Source organism: Ornithorhynchus anatinus, chromosome 15 (genome assembly GCF_004115215.2).
Source record: "Ornithorhynchus anatinus isolate Pmale09 chromosome 15, mOrnAna1.pri.v4, whole genome shotgun sequence".
Taxonomy (NCBI): domain Eukaryota; kingdom Metazoa; phylum Chordata; class Mammalia; order Monotremata; family Ornithorhynchidae; genus Ornithorhynchus; species Ornithorhynchus anatinus.
In genome coordinates this window covers 24,091,122-24,106,401 of record NC_041742.1, presented here as the reverse complement: position 1 = coordinate 24,106,401, position 15,280 = coordinate 24,091,122, and the positions used below count along the sequence as shown (strand labels likewise).

The window sequence follows — 15,280 nt, the reverse complement described above, 5'->3', positions numbered from 1 at the left end:
TCATTTTCCAGATGAGGGAACTGAGGCCCAGAGAAGGGAAGTGACTTGCCCACAGTCACACAGCTGACAGGTGGCAGAGCTGGGATTCGAACCCATGGCCTCTGGGTCCCGAGCCCGGGCTCTTTCCACTGAGCCACGCTGCTCCTCTGTAAATTACAGATTTGTAAACTGCTGGGGCACTTGGGACCAAGGGGGAAATCCTGAACTCCGATTTGATTCTCCTCACTAATAAATAATAATGATGTTGGCATTTGTTAAGCGCTTACTATGTGCCGAGCACTGTTCTAAGCGTTGGGGTAAATACAGGGTAATCAGGTTGTCCCACGTGAGGCTCACACAGTCTTCATCCGCATTTTACAGAAGAGGGAACTGAGGCCCAGAGAAGGGAAGTGACTTGCCCACAGTCACAAAGCTGACAAGTGGCAGAGCTGGAATAATTATAATGTTGGTATCTGTTAAGCGCTTACTATGTGCCGAGCACCGTTCTAAGCGCCGGGGTAGACGCAAGGGAATCAGGTTGTCCCACGTGGGGCTCACAGTCTTAATCCCCATTTTCCAGATGAGGTCACTGAGGCCCGGAGAATTGAAGTGACTTGCCCACAGTCACACAGCTGATAAGTGGCAGAGCTGGGATTCGAACCCGTGACCCCTGGCTCCCGCCCGGGCTCTTTCCCCCGAGCCACGCTGCTTCTCTCGAGAGTGGCTCTGTGTCGGGGACTACGGAAAGCACTTTGGGAGGGGAAGGTGCGGTGTTTGCTGTCCGTGACCTTAATTTGAAAGGAGAGGCAAGAAAAGTAAACATGCCAGGGCTGGAAAACATGTACTCGGTGTGGAGGTCAGGGCTGGAGGAAAAAGAGTTTTGTTGGTTTCACCCAGGGGTTGCCGGAACACCGTAGAAACGATAAGGTAAGTAGATTTTCTCGCTGCTTTTCTGTGGACATATTCTAAAGATCACAAGCCTCCCCCTCTGCTCAGCCAGGACGGACTCTTGTGAGAAATTGGCAATTAAGAAGTCTTGTGCGGTGAGTGAGGAGAAGACTTTAGAAGAAAAGGAAGCTGGGGCTCTTTTAGCATTTGGCGGATTGTTTCTCTCCTTTTAGAAATAATTAAATGTTTCAGTGTTGTGTGGGCTCAGAGAGTACCGGAGGATGAAATCTGAAGGCGCCACATTTGAATGCAACTTCCCTTTCTACGTGCTCATTCACCTGGCGTCGGGTCACGAACATTACGGGAAAAGTTTCAAGCGCTTGTTGCCCAACTGAAGCCTGACTCAGAAATGAGGAAGTGATAATAATGTCGGTATTTGTTAAGCGCTTACTATGTGCAGAGCACTGTTCTAAGCGCTGGGGGAGATACGGGGTCATCGGTTGTCTCACGTGGGGCTCCCAGTCGTCATCCCCATTTTACAGATGAGGGAACCTAGGCGCAGAGAAGTGAAGTGACTCGCCCACAGTCACACAGCTGACAAGCGGCGGAGCAGGGATTCGAACCCATGACCTCTGACTCCCAAGCCCGGGCTCTTCCCACGGAGCCGGGCTGCCGTCGGTCTTCTTTCAGAAGGAGAGAGACGAGAGGTGGCCGGAAAGTCAAGGAAGACTCTGGGGAGAAAAGGGAGCCCCCAGTTGCAGAGCTAGCAGGAGTTTCTTGAATTCCCCTCAGCAGGGAGGTGAACATAGAGGATTTAGGAATTCAAACCACACCGCCATTTTTTAGAGTTTTCAGAGGTGAAAAGTCATCTACGGCCACGGAAAACCCATTCGATACGTAGGATTCCTAAGCGATCTGGGCTCTTCCGTTGAACTCTCCGGTTCGATCAGCTTTCTTTTAAAATAAAAAGAGGTTTTCTCCTTTACGTGACCTCCTCTTGCCTCTTTCAGATTTCCGGCCCGCGGGTGGCCGAGTCCTTCAGAGGCCGATGAAGTACATCCTAGTCACCGGGGGCGTCATCTCGGGCATTGGCAAGGGAATCATCGCAAGCAGCATCGGGACCATCTTAAAATCATGCGGCCTCAGAGTCACCGCCATCAAAATAGATCCCTACATTAACATCGATGCCGGGACCTTCTCCCCTTATGAGCATGGTGAGTGGCGAGTGGAAAAACGAAGCCGTTCACAGCCGGGAGGGCCGGTCGGGTGTCCAGAAGTTGCCAGTGTCCCCGCCAACAGTCCTCTTGCCTTCCATCCTCAGAGGCAGACGCAGTTGATAATCGTGTCCGTTAACTACTTAATAATATTAATAATGTTGGTATTTGTTAAGCGCTTACTATATGCAGAGCACTGCTGTAAGCGCTGGGGTAGATACAGGGGAATCAGGTCGCCCCACGTGAGGCTCACAGTTAATCCCCATTTTACAAGTGAGGTAACTGAGGCACAGAGAAGTGAAGCGACTTGCCCACAGTCACCCAGCTGCCAAGTGGCAGAGCCGGGAGTCGAACTCATGACCTCTGACTCCCAGGCCCGGGCCCTTTCCACTTGTCCCGTGCCGCCGAGTGGCTTCCAACCCATAGCGACGCCACGGACGCCTCTCTCGCAGAACGCCCCGCTCTCCATCCGCGATGGTTCCGAGAGTGGATCCGTAGAGTTTTCTTCGTGAAAGTCAGAAAAGTGGTTTGCCACCGCCGTCTTCCACGCGGTAAACTCGAATTTCCGCCCTCGACTCTCTCCCCTGCCGCTGCTGGCCAGCACGGGGGAGTTTTGACTTGGAGATGGCCTTCTACTCGCTAGCCACCGGCCAAGTTAGGAATGGAAATGGGTAGGCCGCTGCTTGACCCTCCCTCCCGGAGCCGAGCCTGGCAGAGAGCCGCAAACTCTCCGGGCGCGATCCCGAAAGGGGCGTTAACCCCTTAACAGAGCTAAAACGGGAAAATGGGGTTTGTTGCGTTCTAATTCCGTTAAGCAGGAAAATCGTTCAAACCCCAGAGAACATTTCCTTCGTCTTTCTTCAGGTGAAGTGTTTGTATTAAATGATGGCGGAGAAGTGGACTTGGACCTGGGGAACTATGAAAGGTTCTTGGATATTAACCTGTATAAAGATAATAATATCACCACAGGGAAGATATACCAGCATGTAATCAATAAAGAGAGACACGGTGATTACTTGGGGAAAACAGTGCAAGGTATGTCACTGTGTCTTCTGGGTCTATTTAATTGAAAATGACGTGAATGATCTGAGTGCCTTTCGTTAGCCCGTTGAATTTAGGTCGCTATTTGGTGTCGAATACTAGACCCGTTCCATAAAGAGAATGGGATCCTCTTTCTCTTGGGAAACTCACCCCCCGACTCTCCTCCGGAGGTTTCCCCGCACTGAGAGACTAGAGGGGACCGATGGTAAATGTCCCTGATCTCGAAACGCCTCGGCGATTATTCGGATGCCCAAAAAAGCATGGCCGGGCCGCCCTGATCACATCCGTGGAAGAGCCTGGCCTAAAGAGATAGACGGCGGTCGGTACAGTTCATCTGCACGCTTAGGCAAGAGAGCGATTTTCAAGTAATTTATTCCGAGTGTCTTTTTCCCTCTTTGGATTAAGTCGATCCGTCGGTGGTAGTTACTGAGCTTTTGCCGTGGGGCAGAGCCCCGTACCAGGCTCTGGGGAGAAGACGGTACGGTCGGGTCGGGGCACACGATCGCTGCCCACAAGGGGAGACGGACCTTGAAATAATTTACAGGTCGGAGAAATGGGAGAATGGAAGGATGGGTCCCTCGGTGCTCAGGTGGGGTGAATATCAAGTGCTGAAGGGGTACGGCTCTAATTGCCTTGGCGTTGCGGAGAGGAGGACGATTCCTACCTACTTTAAGAAAGTACCATTGCCCAAGAAGAATATTCCCAAGTGGTCTCCGTTTAGTGAGGGAGCTGTCAAAAGGTCAACTGGGCCTGCAAGACCATTTTTCTTTTTCTTCTCCTCGAAGAGCTCCCCGAGGTTGGTTTTGCTCCGGAGAATCCCTCCAGTTTGCGTCCTTCACTTATTGGAATTTGTTTCCCCCAGTTGTCCCTCACATTACGGATGCGGTGCAGGAATGGGTGATGAATCAAGCCACGGTTCCTGTGGATGGAAACAAGGAGGAGCCGCAGATCTGCGTCATCGAGGTAAGGGCCGAGCAGTCCGCTGATCCCCCCGGCACGGTGTAGTGGATGGAACGAGGGCCTGGCGGTCAGAAGGGTCATGGGTTCTGATCCCGACCCCGCCACCTGTCTCCTGTGTCGCCTTGGGCGAGTCGCTTGGCTTCTCTGCGCCTCAGTTGTCCCCTCTGTCAAATGGAGATGGAGACCGTGAGACCGAGCCCCACGTGGGACGGGGCTCGATTTGCCTGTATCCACGTCGGTGCTTAGTACGGCGCCTGACGTACTGTAAGCGCTCAACAAATAGCAACATTATTATTATTCCGTAGTCTAGGAAACCTGAGCCCGTTCTGGCCCACCTCGCTCCCTCCTGTGCCTCTGCTCGTGCCAGCTGCCGCCTCAGTGTCCCTGGATGCGTGGGCCTGTTTGAAAGCTGGGTTCTTGTGTGTGTACGTATTAGGGAGGTGTGGACAGAAAAGCGGCACGGCCTCGTGGAGAGAGCCCGGGCCCGGGAATCAGAGGACGCGGGTTCTAATCGTGGGCTCCGCCACTCGTCTGCTGCGTGACCTCGGGCAATGGCGTCATTTCTCTGTCCCTCATCTGTCAAATGGGTTTCAAGATTGTACCGAGCGCAGAGGGAGGTGGACGCTAATCAGGTTGGACACAGTCCCTGTCCCCCGTGGGGGCTCCCAGTCCTCATACCCATTTTTCAGATGAGGGGACTGAGGCCCGGAGAGTCCAAGTGACGGGCCAGCACGTTCGACAGCGTGGCCCTCGGACGTTGCCCTGAAACCGACAGGGTCCCGGCGGCGATGGTGGACCTGCGGGCCCCGCCGCCCGGACGGTGGTACTGAGATAACGTGTTCCAGGATGGGTCTCCCTTTTGGCTGTCACTTCTTCCTCAGATCCGGCGTCCCCCAGGTGATGGGGCAGTTTCATTCATCCAGTCTCATTTGTTGAGTGCTTGCTGTGTGATTTGCTGCGTGCACTGTACTAAACGCTCGGGAGAGTACAAATATAGCGATAAAGAGAAGCAGCCCGGCTCAGGGGAAAGAGGCCGGGCTTGGGAGTCAGAGGTCGTGGGTTCTAATCCCGGCTCCGCCACGTGTCAGCTGTGTGACTGTGGGCAAGTCACTTCACTTCTCTGGGCCTCGGTGTCCTCATCGGGAAAATGGGGATTAATACTATTAGCCCCACGTGGGACAAGCTGATGACCTTATATCTACCCCAGCGCTTAGGGGAGTGCTTGGCACGTAATAAGCACTTAACAAAAACCATCTTTATTATTAATGTGCTTCTTCATTGTACCGTCAACTACTCTGATTAGCGTCCAAATTATTTTCTCTTTCCTCCATTAGTTCCTTTGGGCAGGGGATGGACCACGTGGCTGCATTTGACATTGTTTAGTGCAGTGCTCAGTAAATATTTAGAATACTTAAAACCGGTTACTCTGTTGAAAACTCAGAGAGATCGAAGGTGCAGCACTTTCAGATGCCACGTGAGCGCAGAGGCAGCTAAGGTTTAAAAATATCGGCCGTTCCGGGCCAGGAACCTAAAGTTGACTAGGTCAAAACATTGCTGTCAGAATTCTGTCCTATCTGAGCACATTTAAATCTAGGTCTGTTTTTCACAATCATCGCTTCAGGTTTTCACTAGGGATGTGACTTATGGATTTTGCCCTTAACTGGTTTTAAATTCTTCCGGAGACCAGAGTTTTCTTGCTAGAGTTGGAAGGTACAGTCAACTTTTCATTTGGCTGTGATGAATCGAAGAGCCAGAATGTCTCCGTCGTTCATTAAATTTTATCCCGTACGTTAAAGTTAATCAGAACTTCCGCTTTCGTATCGGGCTATTCCCGGGCTTTATTAGTTTCGGTTCGGTTTTAATTTTCGATACCACTAATGGGGTTAATGTATGTAACTCTTCACTCGAAACCGTTGGTGGCTTTAGGATCTCAACTGATGGAAAAATATCTGAATAATAACACTAATTGTGATATCTGTTCAGTACTTGTTACGTGCCAAGGTAATCACGTCGGGCACGGTCCGTGTCACATTTAGGACTCCCGGTATAAGGGAGAGGGAGAAGAGGTGTCGAATCTCCGTGTTACAGATGAGGAAACTGAGGCACAGAGAATAGAAGTGGCTTGTCCAAGGGCACATAGTGAGCAGGTGGTGGAGCTGGGGTTAGAATCCAGGTCCTCTAATTCCCAGTCCCATTCTCTTTCCAATAGGCCATTCTGCTTCTTTAGAAGTCAATCCATCAGTGATATTTATTGAGCGCTTATTGTGTGCAGAGCACTGTCCTAAGCACTTGGGAGAGTACGGTAGAGCCGAGTCGGTAGGCACGTTCCCTCGCCACAGTGCTCTTCCGGTCTGCCGGGGGAGACAGACATAAACTCATTAGAAACGAGTTAACATTTGAAAGAGAATAAAAATAGCAGGCACCCGGTTTAAAATGTTAACTGGGATATAATAGAGATAATAGTTTGATAAGCCACCGTGGATCTAATAAAGGATATTATAATTAAAAAGCCGATCCTGGGATCTGGGATGCGGACAGGGTTACTTGTGTGAGAGAGGAAAAACAGCAACCACTCTTTAACTGGTAATGCAGTTGCTATTTATGTAGTTAATATCCTTATTTACTTCCAGGGATCCCTGAAAAGGGCAGAACGGATGAATAATTTTCCCCATTTATCACAAATAAGTGATTGCTGCCAATAAGATCCAGAACTTCAGGACTCCGACTGCGATCGGAGACCAGTATCCCCCTCACCGGAGCCGAGACGGTTAGCTCGTCTCTCTCTTGACTGTGAGCTCGTCGTGGGCAGGGAATGTCTGTTTATTGGTATACTGTCTTCTCCCAAGCGCTTAGCACAAGGCTTTGGTAAGCGCCCAGTAAATCCGACCGAACGGACGAGGCGTGCCACGCTGCGCCTCCTCCCAGAGGTGGCCGGTTCTAGACCGTCTTTCTTTTATTTTCCAGCTGGGGGGCACGATTGGCGATATCGAAGGAATGCCATTTGTTGAAGCGTTCCGACAGTTCCAGTTTAAAGCGAAAAGAGAAAACTTCTGTAACATCCACGTCAGCCTGGTGCCTCAGGTAAGCAGGTTGACTTTGGCTGAAAACAAATCTCAACAACAGAAACAACTTCAACGACTCCCTTATACCGGGAGTCCTAAATGTGACCCGGACCGTGTCCGACGTGATTACCTCGGCACGTAAAAGTACCGAGCAGATATCGCAGTTAGTGTTATTATTCGGATATTTTCCATCATTTGAGATCCTAAAGCCACCACCGGTTTCAGGTGAAGAGTTACATATATTAACCCCGTTAGTGTTATCAAAAATTAAAACCGAACAAAACTAATAAAGTTTTTTGAGTGCTTAGCGCTTGGGAGGGTACAGTCCAGCGGAGTGGGAAGATCTGCTCACTGTCCCTGAGAAGCAGCGTGGCCTAGTGAAAAGAGGATGGGCCGGGGAGTCAGAAGGATCTGGGTTCTAATCCCACCTCTGCCACCTGTTTGCTCTGTGATCGTGGGCAACCACTTAAGTTCTCCGTGCCCCGGTTACCTCATCTGTAAAATGGGGATTAAGACTGTGAGCTCCTTGTTAGGACATGGATGGGGTCCAACTTCACTGTCTGGTACGTACCCCAGTGCTTAGAACACTGTCTGGCACATAGAAGCGCTTAACAAATTCCATTAAAAAAAAGATAAGGGTCATCGTGTGCGTATCGGCAATATAAAGGGACCTGCAGGACGCACAAAGCAGTTCAGTTTTTCATTGCGTGTGTACATTTTTCTTGTTTTGATTTCACCGAGCGCAGTTTTAGAAGGCTGACAAGCAGCCCTCCTCTGTAGGAAAGTCTGCGGTGCAAAACGAGCCAAACGTGTTGCAATTCATTCACTTACTCATATCTCTGGAGCACTTCCTGTGTGCAGAGCGCTGTCCTGGGAGAGTCCAATATAATAATAAACCAGACACATTCCCTGCCCGCAACGAGCTTGCAACTGCAGAAGTCAGTGACGCGGTTTGCCGAGTCGAGAGAGGCAAGATTATCATCTGGACCCTCAAGGTTACAGATGAGAAGAGAATATGGAGACTTTGGGGGGTGATTTAATTCAGGTTGGCTGTCCATATTCGTCAAATCGTACGGTCACGGTACACTTCACCTGCCAGGCGGTTATCACTGGGGTGGGCGTGGATTCCGGATCTGCACCTCGATTCTTTTTCTCAGCATCAGTAGTGTTTTTACTGTCCCTTCTTCATCTTCTCCTCTTGTACCGTCTTCTCTCTGTCCAGCCCAGTGCCACCGGAGAACAGAAAACAAAGCCGACGCAGAACAGCGTCCGGGCTTTGAGAGGCTTGGGGTTGTCTCCAGATCTGGTAAGTCTTTGAGCACGTAGAGGGGGAGGCCTCTGCTTGTCTGCTTTCCGATGGGTTTTCTTTCCAAAAGGCTCAAGGTGACGGACGAGGTCCGTTCTAAGCCCTAAAGGGTCACCGAATGTCATTGAGGAGAGGAAAAAATTGCCCCCTTAAATAGAGGCCTAGCGTTTTCCCCCTCGAGGTCTGAGCGGGCAGGACCCTGCTCCCCGAGCAGGGATATCGTGTCCTGAGGCACCTACGCTATCTCCCCTCCCTGTGTCAGTCAGCCCTTGGGTCGGGAGGGGAGCCAGAAACTCCAGGCTGCTGGAGAACTTCACCCTTGTCGATCAATCAGTAGTGTTCATGGAGCGCTTACTGTGTGCAGAGCACTCTACCGAGCACTGTCGACCATCCCCTCCTCCTCCATACCTTATCTCACCTTGGCTTCACGGACTCTGTCCTCTCCCGGTTCTCCTCTTACCTCTCTGGCCGATCATTCTCGGTCTCCTTCGCCGGAGCCTCCTCCCCCTCCCATCCTTTAACTGTTGGAGTTCCTCGAGGGTCAGTTCTTGGCCCTCTTCTGTTCTCCATTTACACTCACTCCCTCGGTGAACTCATCCGCTCTCACGGCTTTGACTACCATCTCTACGCAGATGACACGCAGATCTACATCTCCGCCCCTGTCCTCTCCCCCTCCCTTCGGGCTCGCATCTCCTCCCGCCTCCGGGACGTCTCCACCTGGATGTCGGCCCGCCACCTAAAACTCAACATGAGCGAGACTGAGCTCCTCATCTTCCCTCCCAAACCCGGTCCTCTCCCAGACTTCTCTATCACCGTGGATGGCACGACCGTCCTTCCCGTCTCTCGGGCCCGCGATCTCGGTGTCATCCTTGACGCGTCCCTCTCGTTCACCCCACACATCCTATCCGTTACCGAGACCTGCCGGTTTCACCTCTACAATATCGCCAAGATCCGCCCTTTCCTCTCCACCCAGATGGCTACCTTACTATTACGGGCTCTCGTTATATCCCGGCTAGACTACCGTGTCGGCCTTCTCTCCGACCTCCCTTCCTCCTCTCTCGCCCCGCTCTGGTCTATTCTTCACTCCGCCGCCCGGCTCATCTTCCCGCAGAAACGATCTGGGCATGTCTCTCCCCTTCTTAAACAACTCCAGTGGTTGCCTATCGACCTCCGCTCCAAACAAAAACTCCTCACTCTAGGCTTCGAGGCTCTCCATCACCTTGCCCCTTCCTACCTCTCCTCCCTTCTCTCTCTCTACCGCCCACCCCGCACGCTCCGCTCCTCCGCCGCCCACCTCCTCACCGTCCCTCGGTCTCGCCCGTCCCACCGTCGACCCCCGGGTCGCGTCCTCCCGCGGTCCCGGAACGCCCTCCCTCCTCACCTCCGCCAAACTGATTCTCTTTCCCTCTTCAAAACCCTACTTAAAAATCACCTCCTCCAAGAGGCCTTCCCAGACTGAGCTCCTCTTCCCCCTCTACTCCCTCTGCCATCCCCCCTTTACCTCTCCGCAGCTAAAGCCTCATTTTCCCCTTTTCCCTCCGCTCCTCCACCTCTCCCTTCCCATCCCCACAGCACCGTACTCGTCCGCTCGACTGTATATATTTTCGATACCCTATTTATTTTGTTAATGAATTGTACATCGCCTCGATTCTATTTAGTTGCCATTGTTTTTACGAGATGCTCTTTCCCATGACTCTATTTATCGCCACTGTTCTCGTCCGTCCGTCTCCCCCCATTAGACCGTAAGCCCGTCAAACGGCAGGGACCGTCTCTATCTGTTGCCGACTTGTTCATCCCAAGCGCTTAGTACAGTGCTCTGCACAAAGTAAGCGCTCAATAAATACTATTGAACTTGAATTGCAATGGAACGGGATTGGTAAATACACTCCCTGCCCACAGTGAGCTTGCAGTCTAGGGGAGATAGACATTAATATAAGGAAAAATAAATTGGGGCTATGTACGTAAGTACTGTGGGGAGGAGGGAGGGGGTGAATAAAAAAGCAACTCCGAGCGCAAGGGTGACGCAGAAGCGGGTGGGAGATGTGCCTTCGATGAGGCTTTGAAGGTGGAGAGAGTAGTCGTCTGTCGGATACGAAGAGGGAAGGCGTCCCAGGCCAGAGGCAGGATGGGGGCGAGAGGTCGGCGGCAGGATAGGTGAGATGAGGGGTACCGAGAGCCGGTTGGCACCAGAGGAATGAGTCGTGTGAGCTGGGCTGCAGAAGGAGAGCGGTGAGGTGAGGTGGGCGGGGGCGAGGCGATTGACTGGATCGCCGACCGCTGGAGGTTCTCGCGGAGTGGGGAAATATGGACCGAACGCGGCCGTAGGAAAACGATCCGGGCAGCAGAGTAAAGGACGGCCCGGATCGGGGAGGGACGGGAAGCGGGGAGGCCAGCGAGGGGTCCGACACCTCTGTCGGGGTCGCAGATAGAGTTCCAACTGGCTCTGAAGCTCGCCTGAAGCTCTCCGCGATCGCTCCCCGCCCAGCGGCCGAAGCGGTGCCGAAGCCTTAGGGTCTCCGCTTCCGCACGCAGGAATCCCCATCCCGTTGGAGATGAATTCGGACGGCCGTGGTCCGGGTGAGAATCCCAACCGCGGAGCTGGCTTTCCAGCGGCGGAGCTCAGGTTCGGACCTCCAGATGTCTCCTTTCAGATCTGGAGTGTCGTCGGAGTTTCCCGTCGAGGGCGACGGAAAAGGCTCGGGCCTGAAACCTCGGGCCCGAGAACCCGTGAGAAGGAATTGATTTTCAGGGTAGAGGTTTGTGAAGCGGTAACGGACGCTCCGTGCGTCCGACGAGGAGGCGGGCGTGGCCGTACAATACGAAATGCGTGCAGAGGGTATTTTGGAGGTTTTTCTTGTGTCAGACCATCTGTGGCCGGAGTGACCTCGGCAAATTGCCGATCCTCCCCTACGGTGCCGTGAGCCAGCGGGCGTTTGCCTTGCTATTCGTTTATTCATTCATTCGGTCGTATCTATTGAGCGCTTAGCGTGTGCAGAGCGCTGTACTAAGCGCTTGGGAAGTACAGTTCGGCCCCAGATAGAGACCATCCCTACCCCACAGCGGGCTCAGTCTAGAAGCAGCGTGGCTCAGTGGAAAGAGCCTGGGCTTCGGAATCAGAGGTCATGGGTTCGACTCCCGGCTCTGCCACCTGTCAGCTGTGTGACTGTGGGCGAGTCGCTTCACTTCTCTGCGGCTCAGTTACCTCATCTGTAAACTGGGGATTAACTGTGAGCCTCACGTGGGACGACCTGATGACCCTGTATCTCCCCCAGCGCTTAGAACGGTGCTCTGCACATAGTAGGCACTTCACAAATACCAACATTATTATTATTATTATTATTAGAAGGGGGGGAGGCAGTCAACAAAACAGAACAAGTAGACAGGCATCGACAGCATCCAAATAGATAAATAGGATTCAAGATATCTAGCTAGCCGATCGGGTCCTCGCCGCCCACGTATCTCAGCTACTTTTCAGGATTCCTGCTGGGTTCGTTCACCTTGTGTAATGCCCTGGGTGGCTGAGAAGCAGCAGCGTGACCCAGTGGGAAGAGTATGGGCCCAGGAGGCGGAGGACCTGGGTTCTAATCCTGTCCCTGCCGTGAGCCTACCGTGTGACCTTAGGCGAGTCACTTCACCTCTCTGTGCCTCAGTTCCCTCATCTGCAGAAATGGGGATTCAATACCCGTTCTCCCTCCTGTTTAGGCCGCAAGCTTCTTGTGGGACCCGATTATCTTGCGTCTACCCATCGCTCGGTACTCAGTGAGCGCTTAGCCAACACCATGACTATCACAGTAATTATTATTTTCCGTCAGAAATCTTCACCACCGATAGCGTAGGCTCAGCAGGTTGGCCTGAGACAAGAAACCTGGCCTCCCGATTCCCAAAGTCATGTTCTTTCCACCAGACCAGCAGGAGGACTAGATTTGGTCTAGAGTCATTCATTCATTCGTTCGATCGTATTTATTGAGCGCTCACGGTGTGCAGAACACTGTACCACACACTTGGAAAGTACAGTTCGGCAACAGATGGAGACAATCCCTACCCAACAACAGGCTCACAGTCTAGAAGGGGGAGACAGACAACGAAACAAAACAAGTAGACAGGCAGGGGAGTCAGGGAAGCGCACGGTGGGTGCCGGAAGAACTGTGCGAGAATGTTCTTCAAGAGCTCGAGAGCAGCTCTGGTTGCGGGAGCGGGTTTCGTGGTTGCTGATTTGTGCATATTTGGCTCTGACAGATCGTCTGCAGGAGCTCCAAGCCCATAGAAATGGCGGTCAAGGAAAAGATTTCTATGTTTTGCCACGTGGAGCCCGAACAGGTTGGTTCTACCATCTTGAGTTAATGCCCCCTTTGTCTTGAACTCTTTAATGCTCATAATCTGTTTTACTCAATCCATCAATGCTATTTATTGAGTGCTTATCGGATACAGAGCACTGTATTAAGCACCCGTGGGAGTACAGTACACCAGAGTAGATAGGACGCCATCCCTGCCCACCCAGAGTTATCAGATGGGTTTTCATTAAGAACAAGCACCGTGAGAAAGTGAGAGCAGCATTATGATGTGAAGGGAGTGATTCTGATGGCGTGTGGGGGTTTTAAACCACCGAATTCTGAGCAGGGTTTTGTTTTTTTAAGCTGGTATCTGTTAAGGTTCGAATCCCGGCTCTGCCACTTGTCAGCTGTGTGACGGTGGGCAAGTCACTTAACTTCTCTGTGCCTCAGTTACTCATCTGTAAAATGGGGATTGAGACCGTGAGCCCCACGTGGGACAACCTGATTCCCCTGTGTCTACCCCCAGCGCTTAGAACAGTGCTCTGCACATGGTAAGCGCTTAACAAATACCAACATTATTATTATTATTGTTATTAAGCACTGAACACCCTACTAAGCAGAGGAGTAGATATAAAATAATCAGGTTGGACTCGGTCCCTGTCCCACTGTTAATCCCCGTTTTGCGATTGAAGTAACCAAGGCACAGAGAAGTGAAGTGACTCGCCCTAGGTCACACAGTGGCAGAGCCAAGATTGGAACTCAGGTCCTTCTGACTCCCAGGCCCGTGCTCTATCCACTAGGCCACGTTGCTTCTCCGTACACGTTCTCTACCTTCTCGGTTTCCGTCGTATCGATCGAGCGCTGCCACCGTGAGCCCCATGGGGAACCTCATTAACTTGAGCCTACCTCAGCGTTTAGTTCAGTGCTTGGTATGTAGTGAGCGCTTGAGAAATACCACAGTTACTGTTAAAAGTGCCCTTTCTCTGGGATCATGACGTTAGGCCTTCGGGTTGTTGTTGAAAAACCAAGAGGTCTTCAGGTTTCAGTCTCACCCGTGTTGTTTATTCGGATGAGTTGCCGGCTTCCGTGTGTCACTCCGCGCCGCTTGGTAATAATAATAATAATGTTGGTATTTGTTAAGCGCTTACTACGTGCAGAGCACTGTTCTAAGCGCTGGGGGAGATACAGGGTCATCCGGTTGTCCCACCTGAGGCTCACTGTCTTCATCCCGGCTCCGCCACTTGTCTGCTGTGTGAGCTTGGGCAAGTCACTTCACTTGCCGCTTGTCAGCTGTGTGACTGTGGGCAAGTCACTTAACTTCTCTGTGCCTCAGGCACCTCATCTGTAAAATGGGGATTAAGACTGTGAGCCCCACGTGGGACAACCTGATTCCCCTGTGTCTACCCCAGCGCTTAGAACAGTGCTGTGCACATAGTAAGCGCTTAACAAATACCAACATTATTATTCTCCATGCCTCAGTTACCTCATCTGTAAAATGGGATTGAGTCTGTGAACCCCACATGGGACAGGGACTGTGTCCAACCAGATTCGCCTGTATCCACCCCAGCGCTTAGGTCAGTGCCTGGCACATAGTAAGCGCTTAACAAGTACCACATTTGAGAAGCAGCGTGGCTCGGTGGAAAGAGCCCGGGCTTGGGAGTCAGAGGTCTTGGGTTCGACTCCCCGCTCTGCCACCTGTCAGCTTTGTGACTGTGGGCGAGTCACTTCACTTCTCTGTGCCTCAGTTCCCTCATCTGGAAAATGGGGATTAACTGCGAGCCTCACGTGGGGCAACCTGATGTCCCTGTATCTACCCTAGCGCTTAGAACAGTGCACTGCACAGAGTAAGCGCTTAACAGATACCAACATTATTATTACTGTTCATCTCCATTTTACAGATGAGGTCACTGAGGCCCAGAGAAGTGAAGTGACTTAATGTTGGTATCTGTTAAGCGCTTACTGTGTGCCGAGCACTGTTCTAAGCGCTGGGGTAGACACAGGGTGATCCCATTGTCCCACGTGAGGCTCACAGTTAATCCCCATTTTACAGATGAGGTAACTGAGGCACAGAGAAGTGAAGTGACTCGCCCACCGTCACACAGCTGACAAGTGGCAGAGCGGGGATTCGAACCCATGACCCCTGACTCCCAAACCCGGGCTCTCTCCACTGAGCCACGCCGGTGCACGGCCGGGCCGGGCTCTGTGCGCGCCCAGGTTCAGTCGGTGACCCCTTCTTCTCACGTTGGCCAGGTGATATTTATCCACGACGTTTCTTGCACCTATCGGGTGCCTGTCCTCCTGGAGGAGCAAGGCATCGTGAAGTATTTTAAAGAGAGGTTGGACCTACCTATCGACGACCACGCCAGCGATCTTCTTTTCCAGTGGAAGGCTATGGCCGACAGGTACAGTCAACTCAGACGGATAATTGCTCTCCCCCCAGTAAGGCACATCTCTTCCAGGAAGCCTTCCCTGACTGAGCCCTCCTCTCCCCTTCTTCCACTCCCTTCTGCGCCGCTCTGATTTGCTCCTGCATTCGTTCTCTCTCCCAGATGTATATAT

General features: G+C 52.1%; 1 protein-coding gene across 5 annotated transcripts in view; it reads left to right on the top strand.

The window, feature by feature from the left end:
• CTPS2 (CTP synthase 2) overlaps positions 1–15,280 on the top strand; it is an 85,840-nt gene that overhangs the window by 7,154 nt on the left and 63,406 nt on the right. For 2 of the 5 annotated variants that reach the window (XM_007670434.4, XM_007670433.3), the window contains 7 exons: positions 1,878–2,081; positions 2,946–3,116; positions 3,985–4,085; positions 7,047–7,163; positions 8,367–8,450; positions 12,687–12,767; positions 14,972–15,123. In XM_007670434.4, the coding sequence (XP_007668624.1) occupies positions 1,916–2,081; positions 2,946–3,116; positions 3,985–4,085; positions 7,047–7,163; positions 8,367–8,450; positions 12,687–12,767; positions 14,972–15,123 (872 nt within the window). In that variant the 5' untranslated portion in view covers positions 1,878–1,915. Of the gene's footprint in view, positions 1–840; positions 907–953; positions 1,023–1,877; positions 2,082–2,945; positions 3,117–3,984; positions 4,086–7,046; positions 7,164–8,366; positions 8,451–12,686; positions 12,768–14,971; positions 15,124–15,280 lie in introns of those variants that run through there. The other 3 variants (XM_007670436.4, XM_007670435.3, XM_007670437.4) reach the window with 3 other exon arrangements.